General features: G+C 35.6%; 1 protein-coding gene across 8 annotated transcripts in view; it reads right to left on the bottom strand.

Annotated features, from left to right (window-relative positions):
• Positions 1-18,416, bottom strand: part of PCCA (propionyl-CoA carboxylase subunit alpha) — a 416,711-nt gene that overhangs the window by 242,485 nt on the left and 155,810 nt on the right. For 7 of the 8 annotated variants that reach the window (XR_011528233.1, XM_070579174.1, XM_070579175.1 and 4 more), the window contains exons 9-10: positions 10,448-10,526; positions 3,844-3,946 (exon numbers count right to left, since the gene is read on the bottom strand). Coding sequence is in view for 7 of the 8 variants with exons in the window: in XM_070579174.1 (XP_070435275.1) it covers positions 3,844-3,946; positions 10,448-10,526 (182 nt within the window). In the remaining variant the exon portion in view is untranslated. Of the gene's footprint in view, positions 1-3,843; positions 3,947-9,619; positions 9,747-10,447; positions 10,527-18,416 lie in introns of all 8 variants that reach the window. The other variant, XM_070579181.1, reaches the window with a different exon arrangement.

The raw sequence follows: 18,416 nt of genomic DNA, 5'->3' as shown, positions 1-18,416 counted from the left end.
TTTTCAGTTGCAAAGAATCAGTGAACAGTGTGTGCCTCCCTCTTTCTATCTTGTTGAATAGGGGTATTTACTGCAGTATCATATCCGTTTTTCATCATTGTATGTTGGAAGAGTGGGTGTCAGACTGTCTTTAAATTCAGAGATGTTCCCAAGAGAATAACTGCTCTTGAGGAACCATATAGAAGAAGTCTCAACCAGACCTGGACCAAAATGTGTAGGTGAGATCCTGGTCTTGGAAGGAAGGGGGGGGTCATATTTTGCTATCATTGGGGGCCAGAGAATGGGTTGTCATAGATAGCATTCAAAGACAGCCTCAAATAGGACACAAATCACGGTATTCACACCCTTGTATAATCTCATATAGCAATGATTCTAGGCTGGCCAACTAACTTGAAAAATGCGACAAAAGTGACTGTGCCAGTCTGAGCCTAAACCTTAAAAAGGCTGGACAGCTCCTTCAAGCAGCTCTGACCAGCAACGTAAAAAGTCTGAATATCCATATAGAAATGCCACATTGAGAAGCCATGTGGAAATGCTCTAAGAGTGCACAGAGAGAGAGAGAAGCCCAGCTGCCCCAGCATCTCGGCTGTGCTCTTCTTCAAGTCAACCCTCCAAGGCGCTTAACGCTGGATGCTCCAAACCAGCCAAGTGCCAGCACGACTACTGCCCCAGGGGACAGACAACATGTGAAACAAAAGACGTGCCCAGCTGAATCCAATCGACCCAGAGAATCATGAGAAAGAGTTAAATGTTGTATTGTTTTTTATAGTGGCAAAATATACACAACATAAAATTTACAATTGTAACCATTTTTAAGTGTACAGTTCAGAGGCATTAAGTACATTCACACTGTTGTGCAACCTTAAATGTTGCAAATCATTGCATTTTGGAGCAGTTTGTCACTCGGCAACAGATAACCAAAACATATAAAATAAACAATTGGATTTAGAAAGGATACTAGATACAAGCCCAATATATAAAAATCAACTATTTTTATACACAAGCAACAACCAATAGGTGAATGAAATTTAGAAAATAATATTTATAATAGTATCAAAAATTATCAAATATCTAAGAATAAATCTAACGAAGTACAAACAAAACCTTTATACTCAAAACTACAGAACAGTGTTGGGAGAAATTAAAGAAGATCTAAATAAATGAAGAGAGATTCTAGTTCATGGAATAGAAAACTCAATATTGCTAAGATGTCAGTTCTCCCCACAATAATCTCTAAATTTAATACAATCCAAATCCCATCAGGTGTGTGTTGGGGGCAGGGAGTGGTGTAGAGGGGGAATGGGTTGACAAGTTTGAGGAAACTCAAAGAACCTAAAAAGAGTCAAAACTATATAAAGAAAAACAATAAATTTAGAGCACTTACAGTACCAGATTTCTAGACTTAGTATAAAACCAAAATAATTGAGACAGTGACCAAACGTCACTTAATTTACAACAAATGGTCACTACAATAAATGATTCTGGAGAAACTGGATACCAGAATGGAAAAAAACTTACTTTGACTTCATCTCACACCAAATAAAGGAAATAATAATAATACAAGGAGAATAACAGACCTAAATATCACACCTGAAAGATAAAGCTCCTAACTTGGGTGTGCAAAATGGGCTTACAATGGACTTCAATAAAATTAACAACTTCTATTCTTTGAAAGACATTATTAATAAAGTGAACACACAAGCCACAGACAAGGAGAAGATGTGCACAATACATATATTTGGCAAAGTACTCATAAACAAAATAGATACAGAACTCTGAGCACTCAATAATTTTTAAAAATCTAATTCAAAAAAGAGCAGCAAGGATGAGACTTGAGCAGTCCCTTCACAAAATAAGATATTCAGATGGGCAATAAACGTATAAAAAGGTGCTCAACATCAATAGTCAGGGAAATCCAAATTCAAACAAAGAGATACTGTTACATGTGTGCCGAAATAGCTAACTGTGAAAAAAATTGAGAATGCTGAGTGTTGGAGATGGCAGCAGTGGAAACTTTCATATACTGCTGGTGAGAGTATTCATTAGGACAACCACAGTATCTACTAGAACTAAACATAAGCTTACCATGTAATCCAACACCCCCTTTCCTCAGCATATCTGAAAGAATGTATTTGTCCATTAAAAAAACATAGCGGTTTATTCATAATATCAAAAAGGTGGAAACAACAGTAAAATGGATAAACTGCAGGTTATTCAAACAACGGAACACCACAGAGCAATTTCTCAAAGTGATTGATAACATACAGCCTCATGGAAGTATCTCAAACATATGATGTTGTGTGAAAGCAGCCAGGGACAACCAAGTATATATTGTATGATTACATTTTTATGAAGTTTAAGAAAAAATAAAAATAATTTCTAGTATTAGATGTTAGAACAGCAGTGACTTTCGGTGGCCAAGGAGAGGGATTGACTGGGAAGTGGTACGAAGGAAACTTTTGATGTAACAGAAATGTTCCATATATAGATCTGGACAGTTGTTACCAAGTTATATCTGTATATAAAATTTTATATTGAATTGTACAGTTAAGATTTGTGGACTTCACAGTATATGTGTGATATCTCAATTTAGAACATCTAAAAACAAAGACAAACCTTGCTAGCCTCAGAAAGAAATACATTACATTCAATTTTTTTGTTTGTGTTTTGTGAAGAAGATTGGCCCTGAGCTAACATCTGTTGCCAATCTTCCTGTTTCTGCTTGAGGAAGACTGTCGCTGAGCTAATATCTGTGCCAACCTTCCTTTACTTTATGTGGGATACCACCACAGCATGGCTTGACAAGCAGTGCTGCTAGGTCCATGCCCGGGATCCGAACCTGTGAACTCTGGGCCGCCAAAGCAGAGTGGGCAAATTTAACCACAACACCACCAGGCCAGCCCCTAAATGTTTTAAAAATATAAATTGATTATCTAATTTGCAAATTTTTTCCCCACTCTGGAAAATTTGAAAATCTACATGAAGATTTTCCACCTATAAATAATATCTATGTAAAATAATAATTAAGCTTAAAAACACAATGGCAGAATGTAGGTCTTCACCATATTATGCCACAGCAGAAAGGACAAGGGCAGCAAACAACCTTTTATTTAGTTTTCTGGTTCTCTATCTGCACCAAATTAAGAAAGAAATATACTTACATTTCAATATGATTTCTAATTTGATGCTTTTATTTTATCAATTTTAATAGTTACATATCAATTCATAGCCACAATGTATAAAATTAGCACAAGGCATTTCCAACAGAAAAATGAAAACTTCAGCAGACTTCTCTCCTTCTGTGTTTTACTTCAGAAAACCCATTTGTTTTGCTGAAATCCACACCTCCACAACCACTTTAATGGTTGGATCAAAATCTTACTCTGAGTAAAGAAATGACTTGTTCATCTCTACACAACCGGCTCCAAGCAGAACACTTGTCACAGTAAGCCACACAGATATTTGGTGAACTGAAATGACACAGGAGTCCAGGCACTTTTCTTTTAAAAATGCCCCAAAATGGTCCAATCTCAGAAGGGGACTGAATGAGTCTCTAGGTGGAATATATTTAGCCTGGCCAGATATCCTGGGACTGATTCTTTCTGGAGCTGGATTTATGTATCATTTCCCATCCTGACCAACATTGTGGCACTTTAACAAAAAGTATACCAGATTCCAAAAGGGAGGTGATCAATTTATATACATTTCCTATTTTGTACTTATTCAAATATATCAGAACAACTCACAATCATCCTAAATGGAAGAAAGGAAGTGTTTCCAATAGAAATAAATTATATTATTTTAAAGTCAAAATAACTAGGAAGTATCTTAAAATGTACCAACCTGGATTTCTATATGACGAGGGTTATCAATAAACTTTTCTATTAGTAGTCTATCATCGCCAAAACTTGAAGCGGCTTCTTGAGATGAAAATCTAAAACCATCCCTGTAAAGGAAAACAGAAGAACAGTCAAACTAACTAAACAAATACAGCCCTCAATAGGAAGAAAACAGATCAATTAAATATTTATTTTGGCTTACTTCTGAACAAAAAAGAGAAAAATTCACTTAATGTACAAATAACTAAATTAACTTTGGTTGAACTGCAACTCTTCCACTCACTAGCTCTGTGACCTTGGGCGAGCAATTTAATTTCCCTGATCCTAAATTTTATATCAAAATAGGAATATCGATACTTATTTCACCAACTGTTAAAAACGGGATTCTTTTAATAAACCATACAAATCATATAAAATTCCATTTCTTCAACCTTAATACACCTTAATTTCATTAATAAAAAATATAAAAATGCATATCCACTTGACTCAAAAGTCAGAAGACGCAGACAAATTGTAAAGGGCCTAGCCAACTGCACAAATGAAGCAGAACGACAGCAAATACACTCAGTGAGAACGAACATACAATAGGAGGATCCTCAGGAACATTTCCTGATATTTTAAATACACACCTTTAAATGTAATTGCCTCCCACAATCCATACAGATCATTACAATTTTATCTTCTTTAAAATTGTTCAAAAATAATAAAAGTTCAATTTTTGAAAATAAAAATATGATTAATTATTGCTTTATACATGCTATTCTCAAACTATAACTGAAATCATTATTTTATGCTTATTAAATTCACACAATATGAAATGAGCTCATTTAGTCTATTAAAAACTCAAACTTGTTTTTACCTAAAACTATTTAAGCATATTATTTTCCATTCATTGATATATTTCTTTTACATGTAATTAATAGTTTCTTAATCTTTAAATACCTGCATTTAATGTACAATATTAAAATTCTTCCAAGCCTTTAATTTTCAGACACTCCATCCAACAATATTAGAAATAACTATCTCATTTGCTTTCGTGCTTGAAAAACACAACATTGCAAGTTAACACTGACTGGACCATAAATTTCAAAACATATTGCAAAAATTCCTATTTCTCAGAGTTCTCAGGGAAAAAGTACCAGGGTTTCTTCATCCTCCATTACTTCCTTGATTTAGGGAAATGGAGTTTAGATCTCAGGAGGCTACAAACCTCAAAGAAACTACAGCACAATGAATCACTGTATTCAATACTATATAACCAACTTTTTATTAGATGGGATATGATGATTCACAAAGAAAAAACAGCACTTTACAGTTTGTCTCTACTGTACTGACTGAGAGCTTTCATTTTGTTTAAACCAAGAACATCAAAAGAAAAAACATCAAAGTCACCCAAATAAATTATCAAGTTTGAAAGCATCGCCAACGTATTTTGAAGCTCATGGAAAAGTGTATTAAGAACAGCATTTGTTACACTCAGTTAAAAATTCATTCAATAAATATTTACTAATCATAAAACTATGTGCCTGATGCATATTTAGATGATGAGAATACAAAAATTTAAAAAAACTGCCCTCAGAGCACCTAAACTCTGAGGGGTATTCCAAAATGCAAACATGATCAATTTTCCATTCATGCCATGACATTTCATTTAAATTTAGATAGAGACAAGAAAGCCAGAGGTGACTGTAAAAAATATCTAAGGCTATTTTCAACAACCTTCATGAGTTTCACCTTAATTTATTATATAATAACAATAAACATTATTCTTTCAAAAATCTTTCAGGTGTTCTAAAGATTCTAAGCCAAGTTATAGATGTTTCTTCCCTGAAAAAGCTTAGGAAAGATGTTACAAGAGGGAGACACTTCTTGGAATAAAATAAGACAACAATTAATGGCTATTAAGTTTTATTTTGTGGATTATGTAAAAAAATTTCTTCCTCAGGGAAGGAGGGAGGAAAGAGTAGATGCAGTGCAGCATGATACCAACAGTTGGTGACCTCTAGAAGACAAATATTTAGGTGTTTTCTGGACTGTTCTCTCAATTTTTCTGTAGTTTTGATTTTTCCAAGTTAAGAGAGGATATATAGCAACTTTTTAAAATGAGGGGCACATATCATTAAATCAACTAGTGTCATACCTTTATTAATCTCAACAACGTTTCAGAGATGGTTTATCAAGTTGAAGAGAGTACTGGTTTAGGTAGAAAATTATTTATCTATGTGTCTCTGTTAATTATATGAACATATTTTGAATCAATGTGCCATTTACTGTCTAAGAAGGGGTTAATATTATTTACCAAAAGGCGCCTAATATATGAACGTATATAGTGATATCTGAAAATACACAATTTTAAATTAACATCCACAGGTCAACAGAAACACAGCAAATGTCACTGCCAAGAAACTGAAGAACAATCCCCACCATAAAGGAATATGTTATAACAGTAGCCCCAGAGAAATGATTAGTAAGAAATCTGAGGGGCCAGCCCCATGGCTGAGTAGGTAAGTTCGTGTGCTCCACCTCGGCGGCTTAGGGTTTCACCAGTTCAGATCGAGCGCAGACACGGCACTGCTCATCAAGCCATGCTGAGGTGGTGTCCCACATGGCACAACCAGAAGGTCCTACAACTAGAATATACAACTATGTACTGGGGAGCTTTGGGGAGAAGAAGAAAGGGAAAAAAAAAGAAGACTGACAATAGTTGTTAGCTCAGGTGCCAATCTTTAAAAAAAAAAAGAAAGAAAAGAAATCTGAGATCCTAAGAATAATGGAAAATAAGTGCTAAGGCTTTCAATGAAATTGCTATGTAAATGCCATAGAAAAAGGGGAAAACAATGACAAAAATATTAAAGTTTGTAAAATACACATCTCTTCCAAAACCATTAAGTTATATTTAATATCTTCACAACAACATTCTTTCCTACAAAGAGGCTTTAGCAGATTGTCTTTTCCAAAGATGGCCACAGTGGTATCTCCCATTCCATGTGCTCCTCTAAGAATCTTACCATTCCTTTATGAAGAAGTGGAATCTAATTCTCCTCCCTTTGAATTTGAGCAGAATTTGTGCTCACTGGTAATCAACAGAATATGGTGCAAGGGAACCTGTGTGACTTCTGAGACTGGATCATAAAAAGTGATACAGCTTCCACTTGGATCTGAAACAACTGTGCTTGGAACTCTGGGTCACTACATAAGAAGTCCAAAGCCACTATACTATGAAGAAGTCCATGCCCCCCATGGAGAGGTCCACTGGCACACAGGGGTTACAAATAAAGCACAAGAGATAGCTTCAACACCTGAACTTTGAAAGACAAAGGCCAAATAACACGCGTTATGTGGTAAAAATGGGACTAAGTATGCCACCTCCTCTTATGCTTGCTTCCAGCCACACACAGCAACCAGCCAGCCGAACTTTAAACATTTTACATAGTTAACCAATGCTCTGAAATATAAAGGCAAGTCTCCACTATCAAAAGGAACCAAGCCAGGCAAAAAGTTCCAGACCATTCTTCAATTTTGAAGATAAAAGCCCTCACTCTGACCTTAACCTCTCAGCATTTCCCAAGAAATTTTCAAGTCAAGCACTGTTGCAGCATATGCATTTAATTCATATAACTCAACCCTAAGACCAAAGAGAGAATAAGAGCAAAAATAAGATAACTTAAAACAGTGCCAGAAAGTCATCCTCGAGTGCTCTCACACTCTGTATCCAATCACTCAGGAAGTCCTGTTGCCTCTACTTTTAGAATTTAACTCTCTCTTATCACCTCCACCACGACACTGTGAAAGCCACCATCACCGTGTTTCTTGCATGGATTATTGCAACAGCCTCCCTACTGGTTTCTCTGATTCCAGAGTTCATGATTCCATCCCCAATAAGTCAATTACCAAGACAGCAACCAGAATGATCCTTTTAAAACCTAAGCCACAAAATTTTGATAACTGGTTAATCTGGATGATACATAAACAGAGGTTCATTATAGTCTACTTTTTCATATGTTTGAAATGATTATAATTAAAGAAATGTAAATAATGTTAGGCATTTGTTGAAGGCCCATGATTGTGACTACTCTACCCAAAGCCCTCCAACAGCTCCCCATCTCACTAAGAATGGCCTAAAGGTCCTGCACAATCTACTAACCCCATTCCACCCAAAATCCTTTGCCCCATCTCCTTCTACTCCTCCCTCCCTCCCCCACCTGGCCACCTTGTTGTTCCTAGACCTCTCAAGACATGCCCCTGCATCAGGGCCTCTGCACTTGCTCTTCCCTTGTCTGGATCCTTACCTCCTTGCTTAAATGTGCCTTCTCAATGAGGACAACCCTGACAATCCTGTTTAGAATAGGAATTCCCTCCAACACTCCTCATGCCTCTCCCTTTCCTCTTTTAATTTTCTTATACTACTTACCACTTTCCATGATAGTATATGAGTTACTTTGATTTCGTTCATTGTTTCTCTCTTCTTAGCAAAACAGTGTTTCTAAACCTTGTTTATGCTACGAATCCCTTTTGCAACAGCATACGAATCGCTTGTCAAAATAAGGCTTAAAGTGATTTAAAATGCATAAAAGAGGGGCCGTCTCGTGACTGTGTGGTTGAAGTTCCGTGCGCTCTGCTTCAGTGGACTTGGTTCACGGGTTTGGATCCCAGGTGCAGACCTACTCTATTCATCAGCCATACTGTGGAGGCACCCCACATACAAAACGGAGGAAGACTGGCACAGAAGTGAGCTCCAGGCTAATCTTACTCAAGCAAAAAAAGAGGAAGACTGGCAATGGATGTTAGCTCAGGGCGAATCTTCCTTACCAAAATAATAATAATAATAAAAAAATGCATAAAGGAAAAAGTATAGGATCACATGGACACAAATTATACTGAAATACAGGTATCAAAGTATTTTTTAAAACAAATTTTGGATATAATATATGTGGCTCTTTATTTATTAATAAGCTCCAACAACAAATCTAATAATCACTGTAGAGATTTCTGCCACCACTGTAATGTGATAAGATAACATATGTGATTTCCTAAGTGGTGGAAAGTTCCACAGATACTACTACTATGGTCGTTTGTTGCCTATCTTGGAGGAAACGCTAAATTCCAGTTAGAGGCTAGTGAAAGAAATATGTACTTTTTTCTTCATCCAGATGCATGAACTTCCCCTGAACTTTATGGTCCATGAATTCAAAGGTTAGGAACTCCTGATCTAGAGTAAAAACTACATGGAGGAATGGATTGTCTTTTTTTGTTCATTACTGTATTCCTGGAACCTTACATAAAACAGTCCCTGTCATGCAGTAGGCTCTCAATAAATATTGCCAATCCACGCAATGAGTTTCTCCTTACTGGGTAAGCTTAAGATGGAAGAGGAGAACCTGATGTTACCTCAGTCAACGTCTGGTATCAGTGCCACTGTGAGAGTGAGACTGGGGTTTAAAGACCTATATTTGTCATATATCATCGCCCCACAAACCCAAGCCAATTATTTTCTCTGATGCTCAACCAAAGAAACAATGGGAGTTCTGAGACAATTTTCTTTTTGAATTAAAACTATCTGCACAAGTTTGTAACATGGTGTCTTCTCATAAGGTTTTAAAGGGTAATACATTGCCTCTAGGAGATTTTCACCTTACTTGTTCATTTTAGAACCTAACTTCTGAACTAGGTTTGCACTGGACAACTATCACACCAAATAATCCAGATTTCTGTCTTTAAGAGATTTTGGGGGAGTGTGGAGGAAAGGAAAAGAGGAAGAAAAGGGAGAAAGCAGAACTAACCATTTGGAAGACCAAATTACTTCTGGGTAGAGAAAGGTCAGAAAAGGCAGCATTAACAACAATAATTCAGGGATTTCTCTCATCCCTCTCCTCCAAAAAATGACATAAATCTCTCTTGCTGCCAAACCTGAAAATAAATAAGAATACAAATCTGAATAGAGTCCCTGAAACCTGTTCGTACTAGGTAGTTTTTCAAAAAGTTATTTTCTAATCACCATAATGTCATCAATGCATTGGGTTTTTTAAACTTTGTTTTAAAAATTACTTTTGATTTCTGAAACCACTAATAAGAAAGTATTCTAAATTTACAATAGAGTACACTGCATATAAAGGACATACAGTAATTTCAAATTCAAAAGGAAATATATTTCACACTATAAAATTATCAAAGTATTTCACTACTTTTTTAAACAAGCAAAGACAAGCAAGTACATACTGAGTAATACATAAACAAATGAAATTCTGACTGCTTTTAAATATATTTGGTTCAAATCTTTGCATTCAGAATTCTACAGCCAAATGTTAGTAATTTTTACCTAGAAAATAGAATCGCAGTTGTAACTTTTTAAAATACACTGTAAAAACAAAAAAAAATCCTTTGTCACTATTTAAGAAAGTAAAAATCTTTCTATAATAGGATAATCACCATCAAAATATAAATAAGAACATTTTATGCATAATTTCGAGTTCTTCCCCATGTAAAAGAGTAAAAATTAGATGTTTATTGTAGTTATTCTATTATACTTTCGGTATCTGTTTACTTGTCAGTTTAATAACACTCTAGTAACTGCAGTTTTCATCAAAAGTATATTTTGGACAGCATCTCACCTGGTCTCTTCGTCATCCCAAGCGATTCGCATGCCTTTCCCACCACCACCTGCTGAGGCCTTGATCATGACAGGGTAGCCTAACAGCAGGGAAGAATTAGACAGAAGTTCAGACTTTGATCATTTGGATGCGTGAACATGACAACTGACCACATGTTCAATAACGCAGAAGACAATAACTAATTTATTTAAAAGTTCCTTTCTTTAGAGTTAGGAAAATAACACCAGTGTAATGATCTTACATTTTTTTTTAAATGAGAGTGTGATCATTTTAAAAGAAAAAAGACTATTTGTATCAATAAATATAACATTTTCCCCAGTAGTGAAATAAAAAGCTAAGAAAACATAAGTTATTTGACGGTGGATTCCAAAAATAGGAGTAGAAAAGTATTGACTAACCAAAGACATAAGAAGCAACTCATATAGCATTAAGGAAACACACATGCACACACACACACTCATACACACACATGCACACTTAAGATTTCCCAAAACTGCTGTTTGTACACATAACAAATTAAACTCCCTTCTTTCAAAAGTAATGATTTACAGGTACTTGAGGTATTTTCAACTGAAAAGTCACAGGGACCCTCTGCAGCTTTATCAGCAAGAATCGACATGATGGTTTGGGGAAAAATTAAGCCATGGTTATTATATCACAGGCTGAAGCAGAAGATCCAGCTTTCACTGATATCAATGGAGAAGGTATTGCACTATTCCATTCATTCAACAGGAAATGCCTAGACTAGTGAATATTATGAAAATATAAAGTAAGGTTCAAAACAAAGGACATTTCCGGCTAAAATTTTATAAAAGAAAATAAAATCATAAAACTGCCATTAGTTAATAGGACTGAGTATTCAGATTAGCTTTTATACAGTAAAATTTTTGACAGCATGAGTCATCTATAATGATTTATCAAGAAAAGCTGTAGTCTCCGTGTTTAGAGGTTTTCTGAAAAGAAGGTGAAGATACTCATCTCTGAGACCACTTGTTTACGATCTTTTCTGAATAAAGGAGAGGTCAGTGAGCCCATAAAGGACTCTTCCTGGACTGTGATGCTCTAATAGCACTAAACTCTAGCTATAGGATCTTAGAGGAAAAGGAAAGAGAGGGCTAAATGTCACAGACCTTTGACCCTTGAACCACAAAACATCACTCTTAACTTCAACTTAGTTAAAATGCCACTTGCTTCCTAAGTGTTTCATAATTAATTCAATTTTAAAAATTCTGATGTTGGTTGTGTTTATGTGGGATAGATTCACGTAAGATAGCATTTTAAAAATAATGCTTTATAAGCGCAGTAAGGAGAAGAAAAACTAGCATACTGTTTTCACATTGTGAGCCTTATAATCTAGGAAGAAAGAGGGACAGTACCCAAATAATTCTACCACTGGGAATTCAGAAGAGAAAAGGATCATAGGAAGGCAAGAGAAAAGGGATTAAGAAAAGCATATTATAGAAAGGGCCATTATAGGAGGATATGAAGGATGAGTTGGATTGGAACACTTTAGGCAGGAACAGCAGAAATAAAGCAGGCAGGGAAGCATGGGACAAGTTTAAGAAATGACCAAAACAATTCATCTGAAGTATAAAGTATCTGTAGGATGGCAGAGGAAAAGAGAACTGAAAACATCAACTGGGGGCAAAGTATGCTATCTACTTTTGCATAGTACAGACCCTGCATAAGAGTAACAAGAATGGTGCTCGTCTCATTCAATGCTATAGCCTCACAATGAGTGTCATATAAAGGAATTAGATTGAAATCAATAAAGAAGAATTAGCCTGCTTTTGAGCAGTGAAGAAACAATATCTGAAAATTAGAAACTGGCATGCCTGAGAAATCTTTTTCACAACAACATAAGGTCTTGTTTTAAACAAATGGATCCATACCCGCCCCCCAAAAAGCCATGTAAGCAATTCACCATCACAAACTATTTATCCATGTAAATAGGAAACCACAAGAGGTATAATATCCACATCCCATATCTCTACTATTTTCAGTTCCATCTGAGGATTAGGAAATTTACAGTTATTCTATTCTAGTTTAATCTCATCTTAGTCATTTACTATGGACCACAAACTATGCAGTGATTTGTGAGGTTTGAAATAAGATTGGGAAATCGTGCTTGGTCACAAGGAACTAGATGGGGAAATAAAACACATAAAATAACTTGTCAACAAGAAATTATTACTTGTTCAGAGAAAGTGAGGAGCTGTTAGACAATAGGGCAATATATAAAAAGGCAATTACAATATGGTCCCCCCAAAGAAGGCAAAGCAGCATTCAACCTGTGAATACGTCTAATCCAGAAAGGCAAGATTCCCTGACAAAAATCTAACAAGCCAAATACAAAACATTTGGGAGGGAGGGAGAAACTGGCAAAAGTTAGTGATATTATAGTCACTAACTCAATCTAATTTTTGAGCTATAAGTGGAAATAATATAAAGGTTAAGGTTTTGCACTCATGCCAAGGTTTCCTACTTATGCCAAATAAATCACTAAATTTCAGACAGTGCATATTTTTATGCTGTCACCATGCCTTGAATAAACAAGACCTAGCCATTTGAAGAGGAGAAAAAGAATATTCCACACAAGTGATGTTAAATAATATCAAAAAGTCCAGTCCCTCATCCCTACTTTCTTATTGAATCTCTGCGGTTCTAATTAGGGTAAGTCATGGGGTGCCAGGAGTTGGAAGAAAAAGGAAAAAAAGGATTCAGTCAAAAGCTGACATTCCCAGAAAAACCAGAAATGATCAAGTTCACAGTTATCGCTACCCCTCACCTTAGCTAGAGTCTGGACATGAAATTTCTACTAATGTTCTCTCACACTTTTTTTTTTATCCATTAGAGTACTTACTCTTCTGTTCTTTTGTCTATGATGCATTTCTTTAACTTTATATTCCTCAGTTGACATGTTTGAAACAGAACCACCTCCCTTATCATAATAAAACAAAATTCTCCAAGGTTTTCAAAAGGAGATGAATCTCTTAGTATAAAAAGATTACTTGAAAAAAAAAAAAAAAACAACTCAGTCCTGGTACTGTTGGCAAGTTCTTCCTTATCTTTACCCTCCTCTCATTGGACGCCTCCTCCACCACCTGACCTCCCCCTCCCAGCCCAGAGACATGTGACTCTCCTACAACACTCCTCCAACTCCACCAGCAAAAAGTCTCTATTTCTTATTTCCCTTCTGCACAGTGCTTCCAAAATGAAATCTACTAAATATTATGCAAGAAAAAAATTAAATATTTAAGAAAATATAGGTTACCAAAGTACTAAAGGTTTCTATTCTTACTTCTCTATACTCAATCTCCAAGGGCAGGTTTAACTATGGGATGACATCTTAACTGGTTTCCTTTCCTTCCAGCAATCCAGCATATCCCCTTCAACCATACACCAGAGATCCTCTTTCTAGCTCTACCAACAAGTTGTCATTCATGAACTCAAAAACATATACTGAATAAATACCACATGCCAAACACTGATCTGGCTTGGGAGGATACAAAGATAAACAATTCAGAAAGTTATCTGCTCTCGTGGCACTTACTATCTAGCAGAGAATTATATATAAATATACATACACCTAAATATACATACACATATATATTATACATATCCTAACATATATAACAGGTAGGGCTGTGATAAGTGCTATAATAAAACAACAGAGATGTGATTGAGAATGATTAGGGCTACTTTTCCTTGAAAAGCCTTCTCCGAAAAAACAGATATTTAAACTGAGACCTGAATGAACTAGAGCTAGCCCTCTGAAAATCAATGAGGAAGGAATATTCCTGACAGAAGGAACAAGTTGGAAAGGTTATATAGGAGAAGGCAGTGACCTAACATAGCATTTTTTAAGATCATTTTGGCTGTTCTGCAAGGTATGAATTATAAAAGGGCAAAGATGGGAACAAGGAGATTGATTAGGAAGCTTTTGCAGTGGCCCAGGGTAACGAGAGCTGTAACCTAGACTTGGCTGGTAGAAGCAAAGACAAAGACTTGAAGTCTGTCTTAGAGGTAGAGTCAGCATGACTTGCTGATAGTTTGGATATGGATGCTAAAGGAATGAAGGAAGACTCCAGGAGCTTAGGCGCTTTCTTGTTTACTTATGGATTCCAAAACTAAAAGAACTCATTTTTTTTTTGATCAACTGATAGCACCATGTTGATATGCACAAGACACAATAAATGACCTCCCCCTTCAAGCAAAACCTGCCCCTATACGTGGTGAAATAACCTGGCAACTTAAAGGCTGATGAAACGACACCTTCATGATGCAATAGTCCAAAGAGTCATATAATAAAGAATTTTATGTAGCTTTTCCACCTACAGTTTCTTGAATTAAAATTCATAGAATATAATGACTAATGGAGAAGGAAAACTTAACAAGAAGGGAAAAGCGAAGTAAGTCTTGGGAAATGTCCTGTTCCTAATTTGGTGGTGCTAATCAGAAATCTCTCAAGGCTTAAAGAGAAGGTGTGATTTTTTTTTCTTTTTTGTCCTCTTTTAAAAAGAGTTAGGAAACACTTATAATTAATTAAAAGGCCTGTATTTCCTAAAAGAAAGGTTCAAAGGAAAAAGGAAAGAAAGCTATTTCAGAGAGTAAGACAGTCTTCTAGATGGACAAAAGAGGCTCTGATAACGTGATCTCAAAAGCTAAAACAAAAGAACCAGGGGGAAAAAAATTCACAACAGACAGGAAGGAAATCCCCAGATGAAGGCCGTGCATTATAATTACAGGAAAATCAACCATTATGCATTGCATTCGTTATATTCCTTTACTCTCCTTTAATGTAAAATACTTAACTTACCTTTTTGCTTTGAGGGATTTTATTATGAAAGTGATATTTTTGAAAAATCCAAGGTGGTGGTTGTATAGAATATTCCACAATTTGAATTTACCTGATTGTCTCCTCATTATTGGATTCAGAATACAAATTTTTTAAAAATACTACATAGCTGACTTTGTACTCTCATTCTTAAAACATCCATTTGTCCTTTTGCTGATGAAGTTAGGTTTGATTACTTGAGTAAGATGGCATCTATTAAATTTCCTCATAAAATATATGTCATTTTCTGTTTGTAACTAGCAAATAATCTTTAGGTTGACACTTGGAAACTGTGAATATCCTATCCTCAAACAATAGTCTACCCAATGGTAATAATAAACATTAATGATTCTTGCTCTAAGTAATTTCTACATTGTTTGTAGCAAGATGAGTTTAAAAAAATGAAGACGTAGTTTTTTGCCTTTCCTCACTGTTGTTCCCCCAGTGGCTAAGAGCGCCTGGAGAATAGCATGCAAAATAATAGTAAGTAAACGTATTCATTAATAATCTCAGTAATTGCAAATCATTTATTTTCCCTGCTGTAACATATTTCACTGCATAAGCATACAGAAGCATTATCCATTCTACTATGACTAGACAATCAGATTTATACATACAATACTCCTATGAATATTTTTCTATGTGTTGCTTGCAATCCTGTGTAAGAGATTCCTGGAGAATATGTCTAGGAATACAACTGCTGGATGGTATGCAACTCTTATAAAGTCTTTATTAAAAATCCAATTTTTCCACTTTTCTTTATCCCCATTATCACCACACTCACAGAAACTACCATCACCTCTTCATAGGACTCCTGTAATAGCCTCCTAACAGAACTCCCTGCACTATAGTTGGTCCCATCAAACTACACAGCGGTCAAAGATTCTTTTAAAATATATTATAAGATCACCTCTCTCTCCTGCCTAAAACACTAAGGGTTTACATTGTACTAAGAAAGAACCATAAACGTATAATGAAATAGAAATTATGAACTCTAGTATAGGAAGTATGTAAGGCAGAGAGAGATGCCTAACATACACGTTGAATCAGAATACCAGAAAAGGCTATGCTAGACTTGCCCTAAGAAAGCTTTAAAAAAATAAGACTGGAAGGTATTAATCTGAACATCAATTAACTGATCTAACAAACAAAATAAACTTTAACATCTTTTAAATAAAAATAACAAAATCCAAACACATAATATAACATTCAAAATGTTTACAGTCCAATCAAAAATTAAGAGACATCTGAAGAGGCAAAATGTGAACCACAACAGAAGAAAAACTGTCAACAGAAACAAACCCAGAAACGAAAAACCTTAAAACAGCTATTACAAATTATAGCTACTACAAATATTGTAAGTATGGGAAAGGATTTAAAGGAAAAATGATCATAAAGAGAAGAGAGATAGAAAATATAAAAAATTAAAAATGGAATTCCTAGGTATAAAAGTAAAATGACTGAAAGGAAAAAAATCCAACAATGTATAGAAAGAATTATACACCATGACCAAGAGGGATTTATTCCAGGTATGCAAGGCTGGTTCTACATTAATAAACCAATTAATGCAACTCATCACATCAACAGGCTACAGAAGAAAAACTATATGACATATCAGCAGATACAGAAAAAGGATTTGACAAAATCCAACCACTGAGTTCAGCAAACTAAGAACAGAAGGAAACTTCTTAGACTTCATAAAGAACATCTACCAAAAAACCTTCAGCTAAGTAATGGTGAGAATCCAGATGCTTACTCCTTAAGATCAAGAACAATGCAAAGATATTCCCTCTGACCACTCCTATTCAACATCCTAGCACAGGGCCTTGCTTATGCAATAAGACAAGAAAAAGGCAAACAAATTGGGAAGGAAGAAATAAAACTCTTCACTAGCAGGTAATATGATTGTGTACAAAGAAAACCTCAAAGAATCAACCATCACCACCAAAAAAAATCTTCTAGAACTATAATAAGCGATTATAGCAAGATTGCAGGATACAATGATAACATAAAATAGTTAATTTAAGGGCTGGTCCCATGGCCTAGTGGTTAAGTTCAGGAAACCCTTCTTCAGTGGCCCAGGTTCAGTTCACGGGAACAGACCTACACTACTCATCAGTGGCCATGCTATGGCAGCGACCCACATACAAAATAGAGGAAGACTGGTACAGACGTTAGCTAAAGGCGAATTTCCCTCAAGCAAAAAGAGGAAGATTGGCAACAGATGTTAGTTCAGGGTGAATCCTCCTCAGGGGAAAAAAAAGTTAATTGCATTCCTATATACTAGCAATGAAAACCTGGAATTTGAAATTTAAAACAAATTATCATTTACATTAGCACCAAAAAAATAAAATACTTAGGCATAAATCTAACAAAATATGCAAAGTATCTATATGAGGAAAACTGAAATTGTGATTACTGAAATTAAGGAAGATCTAAATAAACGGAGAAATATTCCACGTGCATGGATAGGAAGACTTGATATTGTTAAGATAACAATTCTCTCCAACTTGATCTATAGATTCAATGCAATCCCAATCAAAATCCCAGGAAGTAGGGGCTGGCCCCGTGGCCAAGTGGTTAAGTTCACAGGCTCCGCTGCAGGTGGCCCAGTGTTTCATTGGTTCGAATCCTGGGCACGGACATGGCACTGCTCATCAAACCATGCTGAGGCAGCGTCCCACATGCCACAACTAGAAGGACCCACAACAAAGAATGTACAACTATGTACTGGGGGGCTTTGGGGAGAAAACGGAAAAGAATAAAATAAAATCTTTAAAAAAATCCCAGGAAGTTATTTTGTGAATATCAACCAACTAATTTTAACATTTATCTAGAAAAACAAAAGGCCCGGAATGGCCAACACAATATTAAAGGAGAACAACAAGTTTGAAAGACTGACATTAACCAACTTCAAGACTTGTTATAAAGCTAGAGTAATCAAGTCAGCATGGTATTGATAAAAGAACAGACAAATTAATCAATGGGATAGAATAGAGGGCCTGGATACAGACCTACAGAAATATAGTCAACTGATCTTTGACAGTGGAGCAAAAGCAATTCAATGGAGAAAGGACAGTCTCTGTAACAAATAGTACTAGAACAACTGGACATCCACATGCAAAAAAAATG

The sequence above is a fragment of the Equus przewalskii genome, chromosome 16 (assembly GCF_037783145.1).
Source record: "Equus przewalskii isolate Varuska chromosome 16, EquPr2, whole genome shotgun sequence".
Classification (NCBI taxonomy): Eukaryota; Metazoa; Chordata; class Mammalia; order Perissodactyla; family Equidae; genus Equus; species Equus przewalskii.
This window is presented reverse-complemented; position numbering and strand designations above follow the sequence as displayed.